The 13,753-nt window shown below is 51.1% G+C and overlaps 1 protein-coding gene across 2 annotated transcripts in view; it reads left to right on the forward strand.

Moving 5' to 3' along the window:
• Positions 1–9,284, forward strand: part of Clpb (ClpB homolog, mitochondrial AAA ATPase chaperonin) — a 151,661-nt gene extending 142,377 nt beyond the window's left edge. For both annotated transcript variants that reach the window (XM_004641941.3, XM_004641942.3), the window contains 7 exons: positions 1,026–1,070; positions 1,547–1,708; positions 6,904–7,060; positions 7,803–7,876; positions 7,986–8,105; positions 8,284–8,388; positions 8,747–9,284. In XM_004641941.3, the coding sequence (XP_004641998.1) occupies positions 1,026–1,070; positions 1,547–1,708; positions 6,904–7,060; positions 7,803–7,876; positions 7,986–8,105; positions 8,284–8,388; positions 8,747–8,989 (906 nt within the window). In that variant the 3' untranslated portion in view covers positions 8,990–9,284. The remainder of the gene's footprint in view (positions 1–1,025; positions 1,071–1,546; positions 1,709–6,903; positions 7,061–7,802; positions 7,877–7,985; positions 8,106–8,283; positions 8,389–8,746) is intronic.
• Positions 9,285–13,753: the final 4,469 nt, after the last annotated feature.

Below are 13,753 nucleotides of genomic sequence, written 5' to 3' on the forward strand. Positions count from 1 at the left end.
GGGCGGGAAGCCGCATTCTGTTCCTGGTCCAGGTTGCTCCTGCCACCTGTGCTTAAAAGTATAGTGACACAACAGAGAACTAAAACTGCATCGAGTGACTTTCTGAGCAGTGACCAAGTAGAACATGGCCCTGGATTTCAGAGCTAGGTGGCCTCCTGTGAAGGTCTTTGTGCACCTTCATGCCTACTCTCAGGAGCGCCTACTCTCAGGAGCGGCAGGCTTGATAGGTGCTGCTTTTGGATGGAAGCATGGGCCCGTAGAGAAGAACCTGGCCTAGGCAGATGGACAGGGCCCTCGAGGCTCCCTGGCTCGATTAATTCCTCATGATAAGGAGTGGGTGTTTTCCCTGTGCTAACTCTGCAGATCAGCCTTCTCCCCCAGAGGCAAGCCTGCCCTTCCCTCCAGGGGACACTTCTTGAAAATTACACCTAATCCCAGTGGTGAGAGAGAAGGGCTGTGAGCTACAATAAATATCTTAAGAGAAATGGAGAACTATGAATAAATGAAAAGATGCATTCATTCTAAAAAAAAATAAACTAAAACATGAATGTGTGTCCTACACAGACTTACGGAACTAAGGGACGCTGTGGAGCGCGCCCTTCCATCTCATCACCATCCCCAGTGGCGAAGCCTGGCTTTGTGCACATCTGTCTGCTCTGCCTGGTGGGGCACCCTCGAGGACAGGTGCCAAGACTTGTTCACTGCTGTAACTGCAGTAGTAACATCCTCCAGAAGTGTGAGAGGGAGGGAGACGTGGAGGAGTCAGCACTGTGGTAATCAGAAGAGGTGAAACCTCCCTGAAGGAGGGCATGTCCTGGTCAGATTTAGGAGGACAGGGTCATTCAGGCTTTACTTAGGTGGGAAAGGAAAGGTAAGGACCAGGAGAAATGTGTCCTAGGCTGCCATAGAGCTCTTGTTTAGGCCCCAGTGGGGCCTATGGGGCCTGAGATAGTAGGGATCCTCTCCCCATGCCTGCCTCAACTCTTGCCACCACACAGATATGTCCCCTGCTTGTTTCCACACAGGGCTTCATCAGGCTGGACATGTCTGAGTTCCAGGAGCGACACGAGGTAAGAGATCCTCAAGGAAGTATGGTTGGAAGGCCTGGCTGTGTGACTGCCTTGGTGTTTCATATGCCTTGTCATTTGGGCCTTTAGGCCTCTGATAATTCCAACAACCCTAGCACTTGGTCTTGAAAGCATGTGTGTGCAGCAGAGTCACCGATGTGTTTTACATAGGATTTGCTCTGAAGAACAAACGAAAGATCTGTCTGCCTCCCGTTCCTGCTCCTACAGGTTTTAGGGGCTTGGCAAGTCATCACTATCTCTAGGTACCAGGAACCTCAAATAACAAGCAGGGAGGCTGGAGAACTCCCGGAACTGGCCTGGTCCTGGCAGCTCATGTTCCTCCCTGGTGTGGATTCCTGCCACACCAGGAGAGAGACAGGCAGTCTTAGTAGTATATACAGCCATCTTCCCATGTTGGCCCCATGTTGCAGATTAAAAGTGTAACAGTCTTTCCTAGCCTGTTTTCTTCCTTCCACTAGGTGGCCAAGTTTATCGGGTCCCCACCAGGTTATATTGGCCACGAGGAGGGTGGACAGCTGACCAAGAAATTGAAGCAGTGCCCCAATGCCGTGGTGCTCTTCGATGAGGTGGACAAGGCCCATCCAGATGTGCTCACCATCATGCTGCAGCTGTTTGATGAGGTAAGTCACCACAGGCCACTATGGAGGAGGGAGACATTTGGAAGTATCAAGAGCTATAAACAAGAACCCAGGACACAAAGGCTGGCAGAGCCTTCCTCCGCTCGCTGCTTCTAGATGTCTGTTCAGATGTTTAACAGGTGTGGGTCACTCTGGGCAGAGACCCAGCAGGGCACTTGTCGGGGAAGACCAGCACTCCCCAAGTGTTGACCTTCCATGACTGCCTTCTCCAGAGACTAGTGGGGCAGAGGTGCCATGGGTGAGGGCCTGAACTTACAGTCCCAACTCTGCTCCCTACAGGTTTTAGGGGCTTGGCAAGTCATCACTATCTCTGGGTACCAGGAACCTCACATGACAAGCAGGGAGGCTGGAGAGCTCCAGGAACTGGCCTGGTCCTGGCAGCTCATGTTCCTCCTTGTGTATCAGATATTGTCTGTATCAGTTTTTTAAAACACTAACACTGATGAGACGGTCACACAGTAGCTCGTGCAGTCTCTCACGTGAGGAGCTCTGGGTCCTCACAACTGGCCAGTCTCCCGTCAATCAAGGTAAGCTCTACAGGGGAAAAGCACAAACTTTTTTTTTTTTTTTTTAATGTATTCAGTTGTTACAGGGTCTCACTACACACCTCAGGCTCATAGTGATCCTCCTCTTTTTAGCCTCCCTGGTGCTGAGATAACAGGTATGCACCACTACACCTGGACTCTGTGGCCAGCTCAGCCCACCCAGGGGGCAGGGCGGGACTGGTGCAGCATGTGGTGCCGAAGATCAAACCTGGGTCCCTGTGCTTGCCTAAGCAGGCACTTTAGTCGGCTGAGCTATCTCGCAGGTCCCAGCAATGTACTTTTAAGCACTATATTACATGTGCTAGACTAGAACTCTGCTAAAACTTAACAGGTCGGATGGAACAGGAATCAAAATTGATCATACATATATATAAACTCTTCAGAATGAATGGAAATATTATGTTATGAACATATACCAATTTTTAAAAAGACTTAACAGACATTATCTCTAATCATAACAGCCAAGCAGGGAAATTATCTCCTTTTTTACAAAGGAACAAATTGAGGTTCAGAGAGGTTATAAATGACATGTCCAAGGCTGCATGAGGAGCCGAGTTTGGACTGCATTATATCCGCCCCGACCCTGAGTTCTCCCCCTCTGTACCTTCTTAGTTTGAACCAAGAGAAGGCTTGTTCATGGTCGTGAAAGAGCCACACCCCACCCTTTCCCGGGCCCAGCCCTGCTCAGAGATCAGGAGGAGCCAAGGGCTGATGAAGCTTTCTTCTTAGCTTTCTGCTTAACCCTCTCGGGCCTTGAGAAAATGAGAAAGTTGGCCTCCCATGTCACGGGAGGCACAGGGAAGGACTCCCCTAGTCCAGTCAGGAGGATCCTCATCTCAGTCACTCAGCTGACCTGCCAAGCAGAAGGAGCCCAGTCCTGGAGTTGTCGCATACTCAGTCACATGTGTATCCCTGCAGCCACCCACTCTGTTCTGACCTCTTGGTAGTATCAGCTGTGGACCACAGTCAGTGCTGTCCTTTTGCACTCTGCCCAGAAGACCAATGAAAAAGAGATAAGGAGTCTTTGGCTTTTTTATACTCCATGTGCTGCATGAAGTTCTAAGAAATGTACATGTTTTAAAAAATACGTACATGTATCAGCACATCTAATCCTCCCAACAGCCATCTGAGTGAAGATAATTATTACTGCCTCCATTTTTTAGATGGAGACACTGATACAATGCAAGAGTGAAGAATTTGTATGTGATTACATAGCTGAGAAAGGACAACTAAGGTTCAGACCCAGGCAGTTCCGTTCCCAGAGCCTTCAGTTTAAATGACTGCCTCGCAGGTAGGGCCAAAAGAGCGGAGCCAGTCTTCAGGAAAGCCGCTGTGCAGGGAAAACCACGCATGCCCCAGGATGTGAGCACGGCAGCCTGTGCAGCTAGCTCCAGCCCCCCTGGGCAGCATCTCTGATAGTGTCCTCAGCCCCAGGAGGGTGGTGGGTGACACCCTGCCAGTGTGGAAGATGCTTAACTGCTCTGGGTAAGCCCTGTCCACCACTTTTCTGCTGCTTCACTCCACTGAGGGAAGTGATAATTTTAGGAAGCTAAGAAAACTGATACCTTCCAGCAATACCCACCCAGCCTACTGTAGTTTCCTGATGTTATAGGTTCTTCTGACCAAAGAACCCACCCAAGTTTACTTAACCAGATCTATGCATGCATGCTCCTTAAAGACAAATCCTTGTCTTGTCCATGCCACCCACTTCAGAGCCCACAATCAGGGAAAATGCTCTGTTGATAAACTTAACCCACCAGTAATTCAGCAGACTTTCAGAGGATGAGTGCTTGCTAGCTAAACGAAGTAAAAAAAAGGGCTAGCAGTAGAAACGTGACAGGCCAGAGCTCAGGGGTGTGACGGGCCTGGTGCGTTCAGGGCTCTGCAGGTGCTCACTATCGTGGAACTGCAGACTTCAAGTGAGAGTGAGATGATGGAGATGAAGTAGGCAGAGGCACAGGGCCACTTAAAATGCCAGGCAAGGGCTAGTGGCGAGCGCTTGCCTGGTATGCTCCAGTCCCTCAGTTCTATCCCTGTACCTCAGGAAAAAAAAGAGAGGATGAAGAGATAGAAGAAGAAGGGGAAAGACAAAGAAAAAAATAGCCAAGCAAAAGAGTATAGGTTCACACAAGTCATAAGGTGCCACTAAAAGACTTTAAGCAAGAAAGGAGCAGGGTCAGATTCTCTGTCACAAGGATCCCATAAGCATCTGTGCAGAGAGAAGGCTAGAAGGGAGGAGGGGGCAGCTTGCTCTACAGCAGGACCATGGCCAAGAGAGCACTCCCAGAAGGTGGCCTGGAGGAGAAGGAGCACTCGAGCATCAGAGTGGTCTGATTGCCAGCCTGATGACCAGGCAGCCTCTGCAGCCATCAGCTGAGGCTGGCAGCACGGGGGCCAAGCTACACATAGCAGACTGGTGAGGAAAGTGAGGCACTGAGCTGTGGAGTTGTTAAGGGTGAGATGCTCCCGGCCATCCCTGTGCAGGTGTCTGGGAAGCCCTCCAGCCTCAGTTTCTTGGGTCAGGAGCATTAGGAAGGTCTGAGCTAAAGCAGCAGTTCAGGAATCCTTCAGCACAGAGAGGCTCACAGGAATGGACACGCACTGGCCCCTCAGGACAGCTCAGTGCAGAGAGGAACAGCAGGGGCTACTCACAGCCTCGCACCTAGTGGGAAAGGATCCAGGGCAATCGCTGCAGAGGTGGGAGGCCAGCCAGAGAACCCTGTTCTCTGCATTCATCAGGCCTGTGTGTCAGGAATGGGGGCATGGAGACACACACACACAGTCTCTCAGTGGTGCGAGTGGGGTGGACAAATAGCTAGAAAGTCCTTGAGTCTGCGTGGACACAGGATGCACTAGGGACCTGTAGCAAGCACAACAGTTGCTGAGGCACTTAATCCTGGAGGTATGAGGGAGGTCCCCCAGCCCTAGCCCAGTTCTCCCCAAACGTGGGCCTGGAAGAGAAGAACTTTGCTATTCTCCTCCAAACCACACTAATGTGGGGTCACTTCCTGGCGACCCCAGGCCCTACAGCCAGGGCACAAGGCCTAGGAAGAGCCTGGTCTGCGGGGAGCACATTCTCTACTCCTTCAAGGATCCACGCCTGACACACTGGCGTGGCAGCCCCGTAGCTCTGGGTAAGCATTCACACTCGTACTAGATGATGTGCTCTGAGGGGAGGTGGGCAGGGAGAGCTCCCTCTTCGGACACATCTTTATTGCCAAGGAAGCTGAGGAAACGTGAACACGGAAAGTCACCCTCTGGGTCAGCCGAGCGCTGCACCTGCTCCCCTCGCCCACCTGGGACCCATTTTCAGGCCCAGTTATAAGTAGAGCTTTGATCTCTCAGAATGAAATTGCTGCTAGGTTATTGCTCCGGCCAGTGCAGCAGTGTGTGAACTCAGTCCTTGGGGATGAGCTCTGTGAGGTAAGCATGGAAGACACACGATGTCATATGCACATGCTTAAGCACTTCACACAGCCACCCAGATCTGGCCCCACTCTGGAATTGCCCCCATCGGGTTCTGTGGTATGACCACCTTGTAGCTGGAGAGAGAGTGAAGAGCTGGGAGCAGGAGCTCAGGAACATCCACTCGCACCCTGCCACCCCTTTTCCTACCCCATGGCAGGAGCAGCAGAGTGACTAGCTCCAAGACCTGGAGTCCCAGGCCTCTTTAGAGTAGAGCCTTTTGGAAGTGCAGGTAAAGCAAGGTGGAAACGCCCTGCCCTCAGAAGCTATGATCTATTCCCAGAGCTGTGTGCTCCAGCTAGGCAGGAGCTACACTTTGTCTACTTCCCAGGTGGTCCCAGGCAGGCCTCCCTCTCCCTGTCTCAGTTGTTCCTTTCCAGTGACTCAGTTTGATTTGGTCTTGAGAAAAGTTAAGGCCAACAAAATAGCACATTTACCCAGCACATTGGTGTGGCCTCAGTGGCCTGGTGCAGAGAGAAGGGCGTGAGGCCAGGGCCACACAGCTGACATAGCCCACCTGTGAGTCCTTAAGCAAGTTGCCTAACCTCTCTGAGCCTCAGTTTTGGTCAAGGGGTCATAACTGCATGCACCTACCTCTAAGAATGGTCATGAGGATGCAGGCATTCAGCAAGCAGATGGTGAGTACCTACTGTGTGCCAGCACTGCCCTGGAGCATAGTGACAAGCATTCTGGCCCCTGCTCCTGAGAAGCTGCTTTCTACTTCTCCGTGAAGTAGTGCACAGAAAGCACCAAGCAGGACTCCTGCTCAGCCATGGAAGTGCCCTGTCAGCACTGAACTGGGCACCCCATCACTTTCCTGAGTGAGTCACTGGCCCTCGCTGTGACTGACCAGTACTGTGGGACAGTGATGCCCTTGCGGCTTGCTGAGTGGGTAAAGCTCTGTGTCCTTGACCTGGTTGGTGTCAGAACACTGTGCTTTTCTATATTCCTCTGTCTCATGCCTCATTTTCTCTCCTACTTTGGTGCATCTGTCTCCAGTGTAAGATGCCTTGAGGCCTTCCTGCGTGGTTAGCGAGAACCTGATTTTCTAGACCCCCAGGGCAGGGAGCACTGCAGGCAGGCTGAGTGCAGTGCCTGGAGAGCCCAGCAGCATGGGTTCTGGGATGCTCACAGGTCCCTGACCCTCCTGTCCCCAAACCTTCCCAGGGCCGGCTGACAGATGGGAAGGGGAAGACCATCGACTGCAAGGACGCCATCTTCATCATGACCTCCAACGTGGCCAGCGATGAGATTGCACAGCACGCCCTGCAGCTGAGGCAGGAAGCTTTGGAGATGAGCCGTAACCGTCTTGCTGAAAACCTTGGTAATGGCATGTAACCTGAGCTGTCTGGGCAAGTGACCCAGCCACTGGCACATCTGGGGGAAGGGATGGGACTAGAATATTGGCCCAGTGAAGTCCTAAGAGGCAGCTTTGTCCCTCAGTGACCCTGACCATATCCCAGGTACCACAGAGATGGAAAGAGACTTAACCAAAAAAAAAAAAAATGTTCCACACCCTTGAGGAAGCCTGAAGTCTGCTTGGTGGTAGGAGGGCTCTTAGCTGAGGAAGAGACAGAGACACCCAGGGGAGGACCAGGGGGCAGCAGAGGTCTCAGGAACAGCAGTGCACACTCAGCAGCTAGCGATGCTGGAGGGACAGGGCAGAAGCTGCATGGAGCTGGCCGTAGCCGCCTTCACCCAGGGTGACTCCCTGCACAGTGAGCCTTGGAGGCACGTCAGCCAGAGACTGGGGAGTGTTTGTCATCTTTCTACCCAGGACAAGTCCTGCAGCCCCCTCTCCAAGACAAAACCAGCTCTTGATGTGGACTCTTCCCCTCCCTGGTCAGCCACTGCTCCCATGTGAGGAACGCCAGGCTTTGTAGCACGTGGGACCTGGAAGGGCTTCAGAGACTGCCTATGTCAGTGAGGACCGCGAGCCACGGCTGCGTGGACCAGGCTCTCCACACAGTGGCAGCACCCAGCTCTTTCTGAGGGTAGAGGTAGAGGCAGGCACAGCGCCAGAGCTAAGGGTAAGGGGCAAGTGGTGTGTGACTCTGTCTCTGCAGGCGATGTCCAGATTAGTGACAAGATTACCATCTCCAAGAACTTCAAGGAGAACGTAATCCGCCCCATCCTGAAGGTAAGAGCCTTTCTTGGCACCTCCTGCTGGAGCCCAGCTATGGGGAGCAGGCCCACCCATCCCAAGGATGCCCTACCCACTCACTGCCCCCCCCACCGCGGCCCTGCAGGCGCACTTCCGGAGGGACGAGTTTCTGGGGCGGATCAATGAGATCGTCTACTTCCTTCCCTTCTGCCACTCGGAGCTCATCCAGCTGGTCAACAAGGAGCTGAGCTTCTGGGCCAAGAGAGTAAGAAGGGACCGCTGTGGGCGGGGGCGGGACAGCTGCCCCCTGAGAATCTGGAGCTCAGCCAGGAGCAGCCCTTCCCTGCGCGGTGAGGCTTGCAGCCAGGGGACACGTAGTGCCTCTCAGGCCCCTGAGGAAAGGTCGCCACATACAGACAGCCTTCTCTCTTGACCCATTTCAGGCCAAGCAAAGGCACAACATCACACTGCTGTGGGACCGTGAGGTGGCAGACGTGTTGGTGGACGGCTACAATGTGCACTATGGTGCTCGCTCCATCAAGCATGAGGTGAGCACAGGAGCCTGAGAGAAGTGAGGCTTTGCCCGTCCCACTTTGGGGCTGGTGGCCTATCTCCTGATGGCTCACCTGCTGGGATTGTCGCACCCAGAGCAGATACCCCTCAGACCCAAAAAATACAAGGTGATCGATTAATGCTCATCTGGAAGGTGACCAAGTTGAGCAGTGGGCTGGGAGCCTCAGAAATAGATGTCACTGAACCTTCAGCACAGTCCTGGAAGCTGATTCCTTAACCCCACTGTGTACATTAGAAAACTGAGGTACAGAGAAAGTTTCTGACTTGCCCAAGCAGTAAGCAAAAGAGGCCAGCTCCAGACTGAGGCCACCACCTCATCTTCCACCCTTACAGGTCGAGCGTCGAGTGGTGAACCAGCTGGCGGCAGCCTATGAGCAGGACCTGCTCCCAGGGGGCTGTACTCTGCGCATCACTGTGGAGGACTCGGACAAGCAGCTCCTCAAAAGCCCTGAAATCCCCCAGGCTGAGAAGCGTGCACCCAAGCTGCGGTTGGTGATCATAGATAAGGACAGCAAGACGCACAAACTGGACATCCGGGCACCACTCCACCCCGAGAAGGTGTGCTACACCATGTAGCACCTGCCTGCCTGTATGCATCCTGAGCACCCAATAAAAACCCCTCGCTGTGGCATGGCCACTGCCCTGTTTTCCCACCATGCCTAGCTCTTCAGCCCCAGCCTGAAGCACTCCCTTTCCCCTGGGCTGCTAACAGGTCCTAGGAGAAGAACAGAGACCGGCATGGTGGCACAGTCCTGTCCAGTATGCAGGAGGCTGAGCCACGAGGAGTGCCATAAGTTTTAGGCCAGCATGTGCTGGATAGTGAGTCCAATGCCAGCTTGAAATACAAAGCAAAACCCTGACTCAAAAAAAAGCAAGGAGCAAGGAAGCCCCTGATCTCTGTCTCCACTTGGTCCCTGTGCCCCATAGTCACTGGAACTCAGCCTGTTCCCAAAAGCTCAGACAGATGGCGGCTAGGAGCAGATCTAGATGGAAGAAGACCAGGTGTGGCCTGCATCCTGTGCCCACCCTCTTGCGGCTCAGTCCCCAGGTGTCTCCCCCAGGAGAGGAGAAACTACCCAGGTGGTTCTGCAGTTTAGTTTGTAGCTACCTCTTTCCCATGCCCTAAAATTCTAAGAGGAAGAAACCCATAGGCCTTTACCTTCCCCTGCGCTCATGCCCATGTTCCACCCCAACCATGTCCCGTGGTCACAGCAGGATGAGTCTGGGTTGGAGCACCTCGGGGCCTGACGAGTTTATTGTCCTGCTGTCCTGCCATCTCAGCTAATCAAGCAAACTCAGCTCTGCAGAGGCTTCCTTCAGGAGATGGGAACTGTTGACACTGGGAAGCTGTGGGGGGAGAAAATTGGGGTGACGTCCAATGCAGGTGGCCATGGAGCCTGTCTCAGTCCTGTGTGCCACTCCTGTTCCAGCTAAGTGAGTCTGGAATAGACCTGCAAGTCAGTCATTAAGCAGAAGGTCCCTCATGCAGAGGCCATTCCATAGACCAGCCTGTGTCAACCCCCACTGCAAGGCCTGGCGCCTCCTCAGGTGTCATCTGTGGTAGCTGCCCCTGGTCAGAGCTCCATCCAGCCTCCCCCTGCAAGGCGGTGTTACCTTTTTCAGGAGGTGGGAATGTGGGAACTTGGGCACTGAGAGAATGTGGGAAGCCAGGCGGAGGTCCTAGCACATGCGCAGCAGTCACCATCAGCCCCTCAGCTGTGCTGCTGTTCCTTACCTCAGTGACTGCTGCTGTTGTTTTTGCTGTTGTTGTCTACTTTTGATTTTGAGATAAGTTTAGATTTAGAAAAGTTGAAAAAATTGAAAATTCTTATATACCTTCTATCTATCTGCTTCTAATATTAACATCTCATAAAACCACACTATAAGGGCTGGGGAGGTAGCTCAGCAGACTGTCCGCTTTGGCCAGCGCAGGGACCAGGATTCGATCCCTGGCGCCATTGCCTTGCTGGCCGTGCCCCCGGGCGCACTGAGCTGCCACTGAGCCGAGGCGTGGTGGTGCGTACCTCACCCAGCACATTCCACATTACATTCTGCTGTCATGTTTCCCTCATCTCTGTCACCTGTGTTAGTTCCTCCATCTTTGTCACTCATGAACTTGACACTTTGGAAGAGTGTCCAGGTCAATTATTTTGTAGAATTTGAAGAGTGTCCCTCAATTTGGGTTTCTCTAGTGCTTTCCCATGATTTCTTCTGAGGACCTGCAGTTTTGGCAAGATCACCTCGGAAGCGAGCCAGGCCCCTGGGGTGCCTCCGAGCAGCAGGTGGTGGTCACTAAGTCAGGGCACAGGTACAGAGAAGCCTGGGCTGCGTCCCATAGCCTGGAATGCGCTAAGCAAATTGCTGTCTGAGCCACACCCCAGCCCAGAACACTTGAAAAGGATAAGATTCTGTCATCTTTCGAACTCTTGTCTCTTCAGACTATGTCTTGGGTCATTGTTTACTAGGAAGTTATCCATTTGTTCTGTTTTTAAATTTGTTGCCATTAAGTTCTAAAAAATTCACCTGTCTCTCTGTGTGGCTGTGTCTAATTTTTCATTCCTAATCTTGTATTTTTATTTCCTTCCCCCTTTATCAGGCTGAAGAAGTTCTATATCATTCATATTCACATGTGTATACATACATCTATGTATATGTAAAACTATATAGTTTTTTAAAGACAGGATCTTGCTGTGTAGTTCAGGCTGATCTTGAACTCACTGCCCAGGCTAGCCTCGAATTCATCGCAGTCCTCCCGTCTCAGGCTCCCGAGTGCCGAATTACAGGCATGTGCCATCACACCCAGCTTTTCTATCATACCTATATTTTCAAATAATTGATTTTTGGTTTACTCATTTTCTTTTGTTTCCTCTCCTTTAACTTCAGTTTTTGTATTTATTCATTTTCTTAAGGCTCCCAAGTGCTTTTCACCCCTAAATTGTTTTGTTTTTTGAGACAGGGTCTCAGGCTGAGCTGAACTGTGTAGTCCAAGATGGCTTTGAATTCACTGTGTAGCCAAGCTTGCTCTTGAATCACAGCGATCCTCCCGGCTCGGCCTCCCGAGTGCTGGGATGACAGGTGTGCGCCCCATGCCCAGCTTCTCCCCTAGATTTCTAATACAGTCACTATACACTTTGGGGATTTTCTTCTCTGAGCAGTTCAGGGCAGCCTGCTGTATTCCAGAAGCCTTAGTAGGTATCTGGGTCTCCTGCTGCTGTTCTGCTGCAGTCCGTTAGAGCTGCAGTGCTGATGCATCTCAATACTTGGTCATGAGCACCCGACAGATAAAAATATACAGAAGAACACGAGCTCTGTGCTGGGCCCGCTCACCCATCCACGCCTTCCCAGAGCATCTGCCATGTGCCAGCACCACGTCAGGCCCTTGAATAGCGAGCTGAGCAGCCCAGGGATTGAACTTGGGCCCTTGGGCTTGCCAGGCAAGTGCTTATTCTACTGGTCTGTCTCCTCAGCCTGCAGCCCAGTATTTTTACCCCCTCAGAGCTTATATTCCGGTGATTCAGACAAAAAGCCATGGCCTAAGTGCACTAAGCAATGTCCAGGATGTAATAAAGTAGAGATACGGGTCCAGTAGGAGCTATGAAATCTAGCAGAGAATCTGGAAGAAGTGACAGTTAAGATGCTCAGAACCTGAGATCTGTCCTGTTGCCTGCCCTGTTCTCATGGTGAGATAGGAAAGTTTTGAGTTACACACCTGCTTGCTGTTCTTGACCAAAGTGAATTACCCAGCAGGAATATTGCACAAAGGGTGCTCACTGAATGTCTTCCAGCTCCTAAGAAAGTGACCACCACACAGGGGAACACAGATAACAGGAGAGGAAGAAGCACGAAAGCAGTGAAGTTGCAGGCATGGCAGCCCCAACCCTATGGCACTGGACTGTAGGCGTCAGTCTAAATGTGTGCTTTTTACTAATACACAGACAGGTAAAATCAGATGTGTGTCTGTGTGTGTGAACGTGTGTGTACTTCCCAGCGCTGTCTACTGAGAGCCTAGAGGCAGTGACACCAAGTAGCAGTGAGTGTGCCCAGTGTCCCCCCTCTGATTTCAAGGCACCAAGACACTCACTGGCTTATTCAAGAATAAATGGAACTGGGGGATTCCTGGAGGAACAGCTGAGGTCAAGACTGGGCCGGGGAAAATGTGTGTGAGCCTGGGACAGCTTGTGATGCCAGAAAATAAGGAAGCGCTCATAAATGGTGGGGAACGGCCTGGGAGATAGCTCGGTGGCTTAAGTACCTGCCTGGCAAGCACAGGTTCCCGAGTTCTATTTCCAGTACCAAAAGAAAAAAAAATGTTGGGAGACAATGTTGAAAGTAACTTGAAAGAGTTCCCAATAACCATGTGTGGGCCACTCCAAGCAACAAATAACCTGTTAATATTAGATTACAACCCAGATATATCATTTAATGATAGAGAAACCTAGTAGATCCCCAGACCACAAAAAAAAAAAAAAACTTGATTAAACTTTATAATACATACATACAAAATGCACAAATATTAGGGCCAGAGAGATGGCTCAGTAGAATAAGTGCTTCCCTGGAAAGCATAAGGGCCTGAGTTCAATCCCTGGTTCCGCAAAAAAAAAAAAAAATATATTAAAAATGAAGTGAACACATTCCTACAACCATCATTCTCCCAAAAAATAGATGAGTTCCAATTTTTAGTTACATATAAACTACTCAGACCAAGGAAAAGGATGGAAAGATTCCCATCTGATTATGAAAAGCTCACCAGGTACTCAAGTTGATAGCACCAAAAGGAATACCTAAGTGTAGCTGGCCACAGATGCAGAAATCCCACATAAGATGAAGCTGTAGCTGGTGTGGTAGTGTGTACCTGTAATCCCAGTTTACATGGGAGGTGGAGGCAAGGGGATGGCAGGTTTAAGGACAATTTAGCCAGACCCTGTCTCAGAATAAAAAGGGAGATGTAGCTCAGTTGGTAGAATGCCTATCTAGCATGCAGAAAGTTCTGGGTTCAAATCTTCAGTATTTAAAAAGAAGTCAAACTATACTATGATCAAAAGGCTTAGTCTGACAATAGGCTCAGTGTCAGAAATTAATATAACTCACAATATCAAGAATGAATATTTAGGGGATGGTAAGATAGCTCAGCAGACTAAAGCACCTGCTTACGTTCAGGCAAGCGCAGGGACCTCGGTTCAGTCCTCAGCACCACATGCCACGCCACATACACCTGTAATCCCAGCGCTAGAGAGGCTAAAAAACGGGAGGGTCACCATGAGTCTGAGCTGCTTAGTGAGACCCTGTAGCAACCAAATACATTTTTTTAAAAAATGAGTATTTATTGAGGCCAGCCTGAAC

The sequence above is a fragment of the Octodon degus genome, unplaced genomic scaffold (assembly GCF_000260255.1).
Source record: "Octodon degus isolate 3935 unplaced genomic scaffold, OctDeg1.0 scaffold00146, whole genome shotgun sequence".
Lineage (NCBI taxonomy): Eukaryota > Metazoa > Chordata > Mammalia > Rodentia > Octodontidae > Octodon > Octodon degus.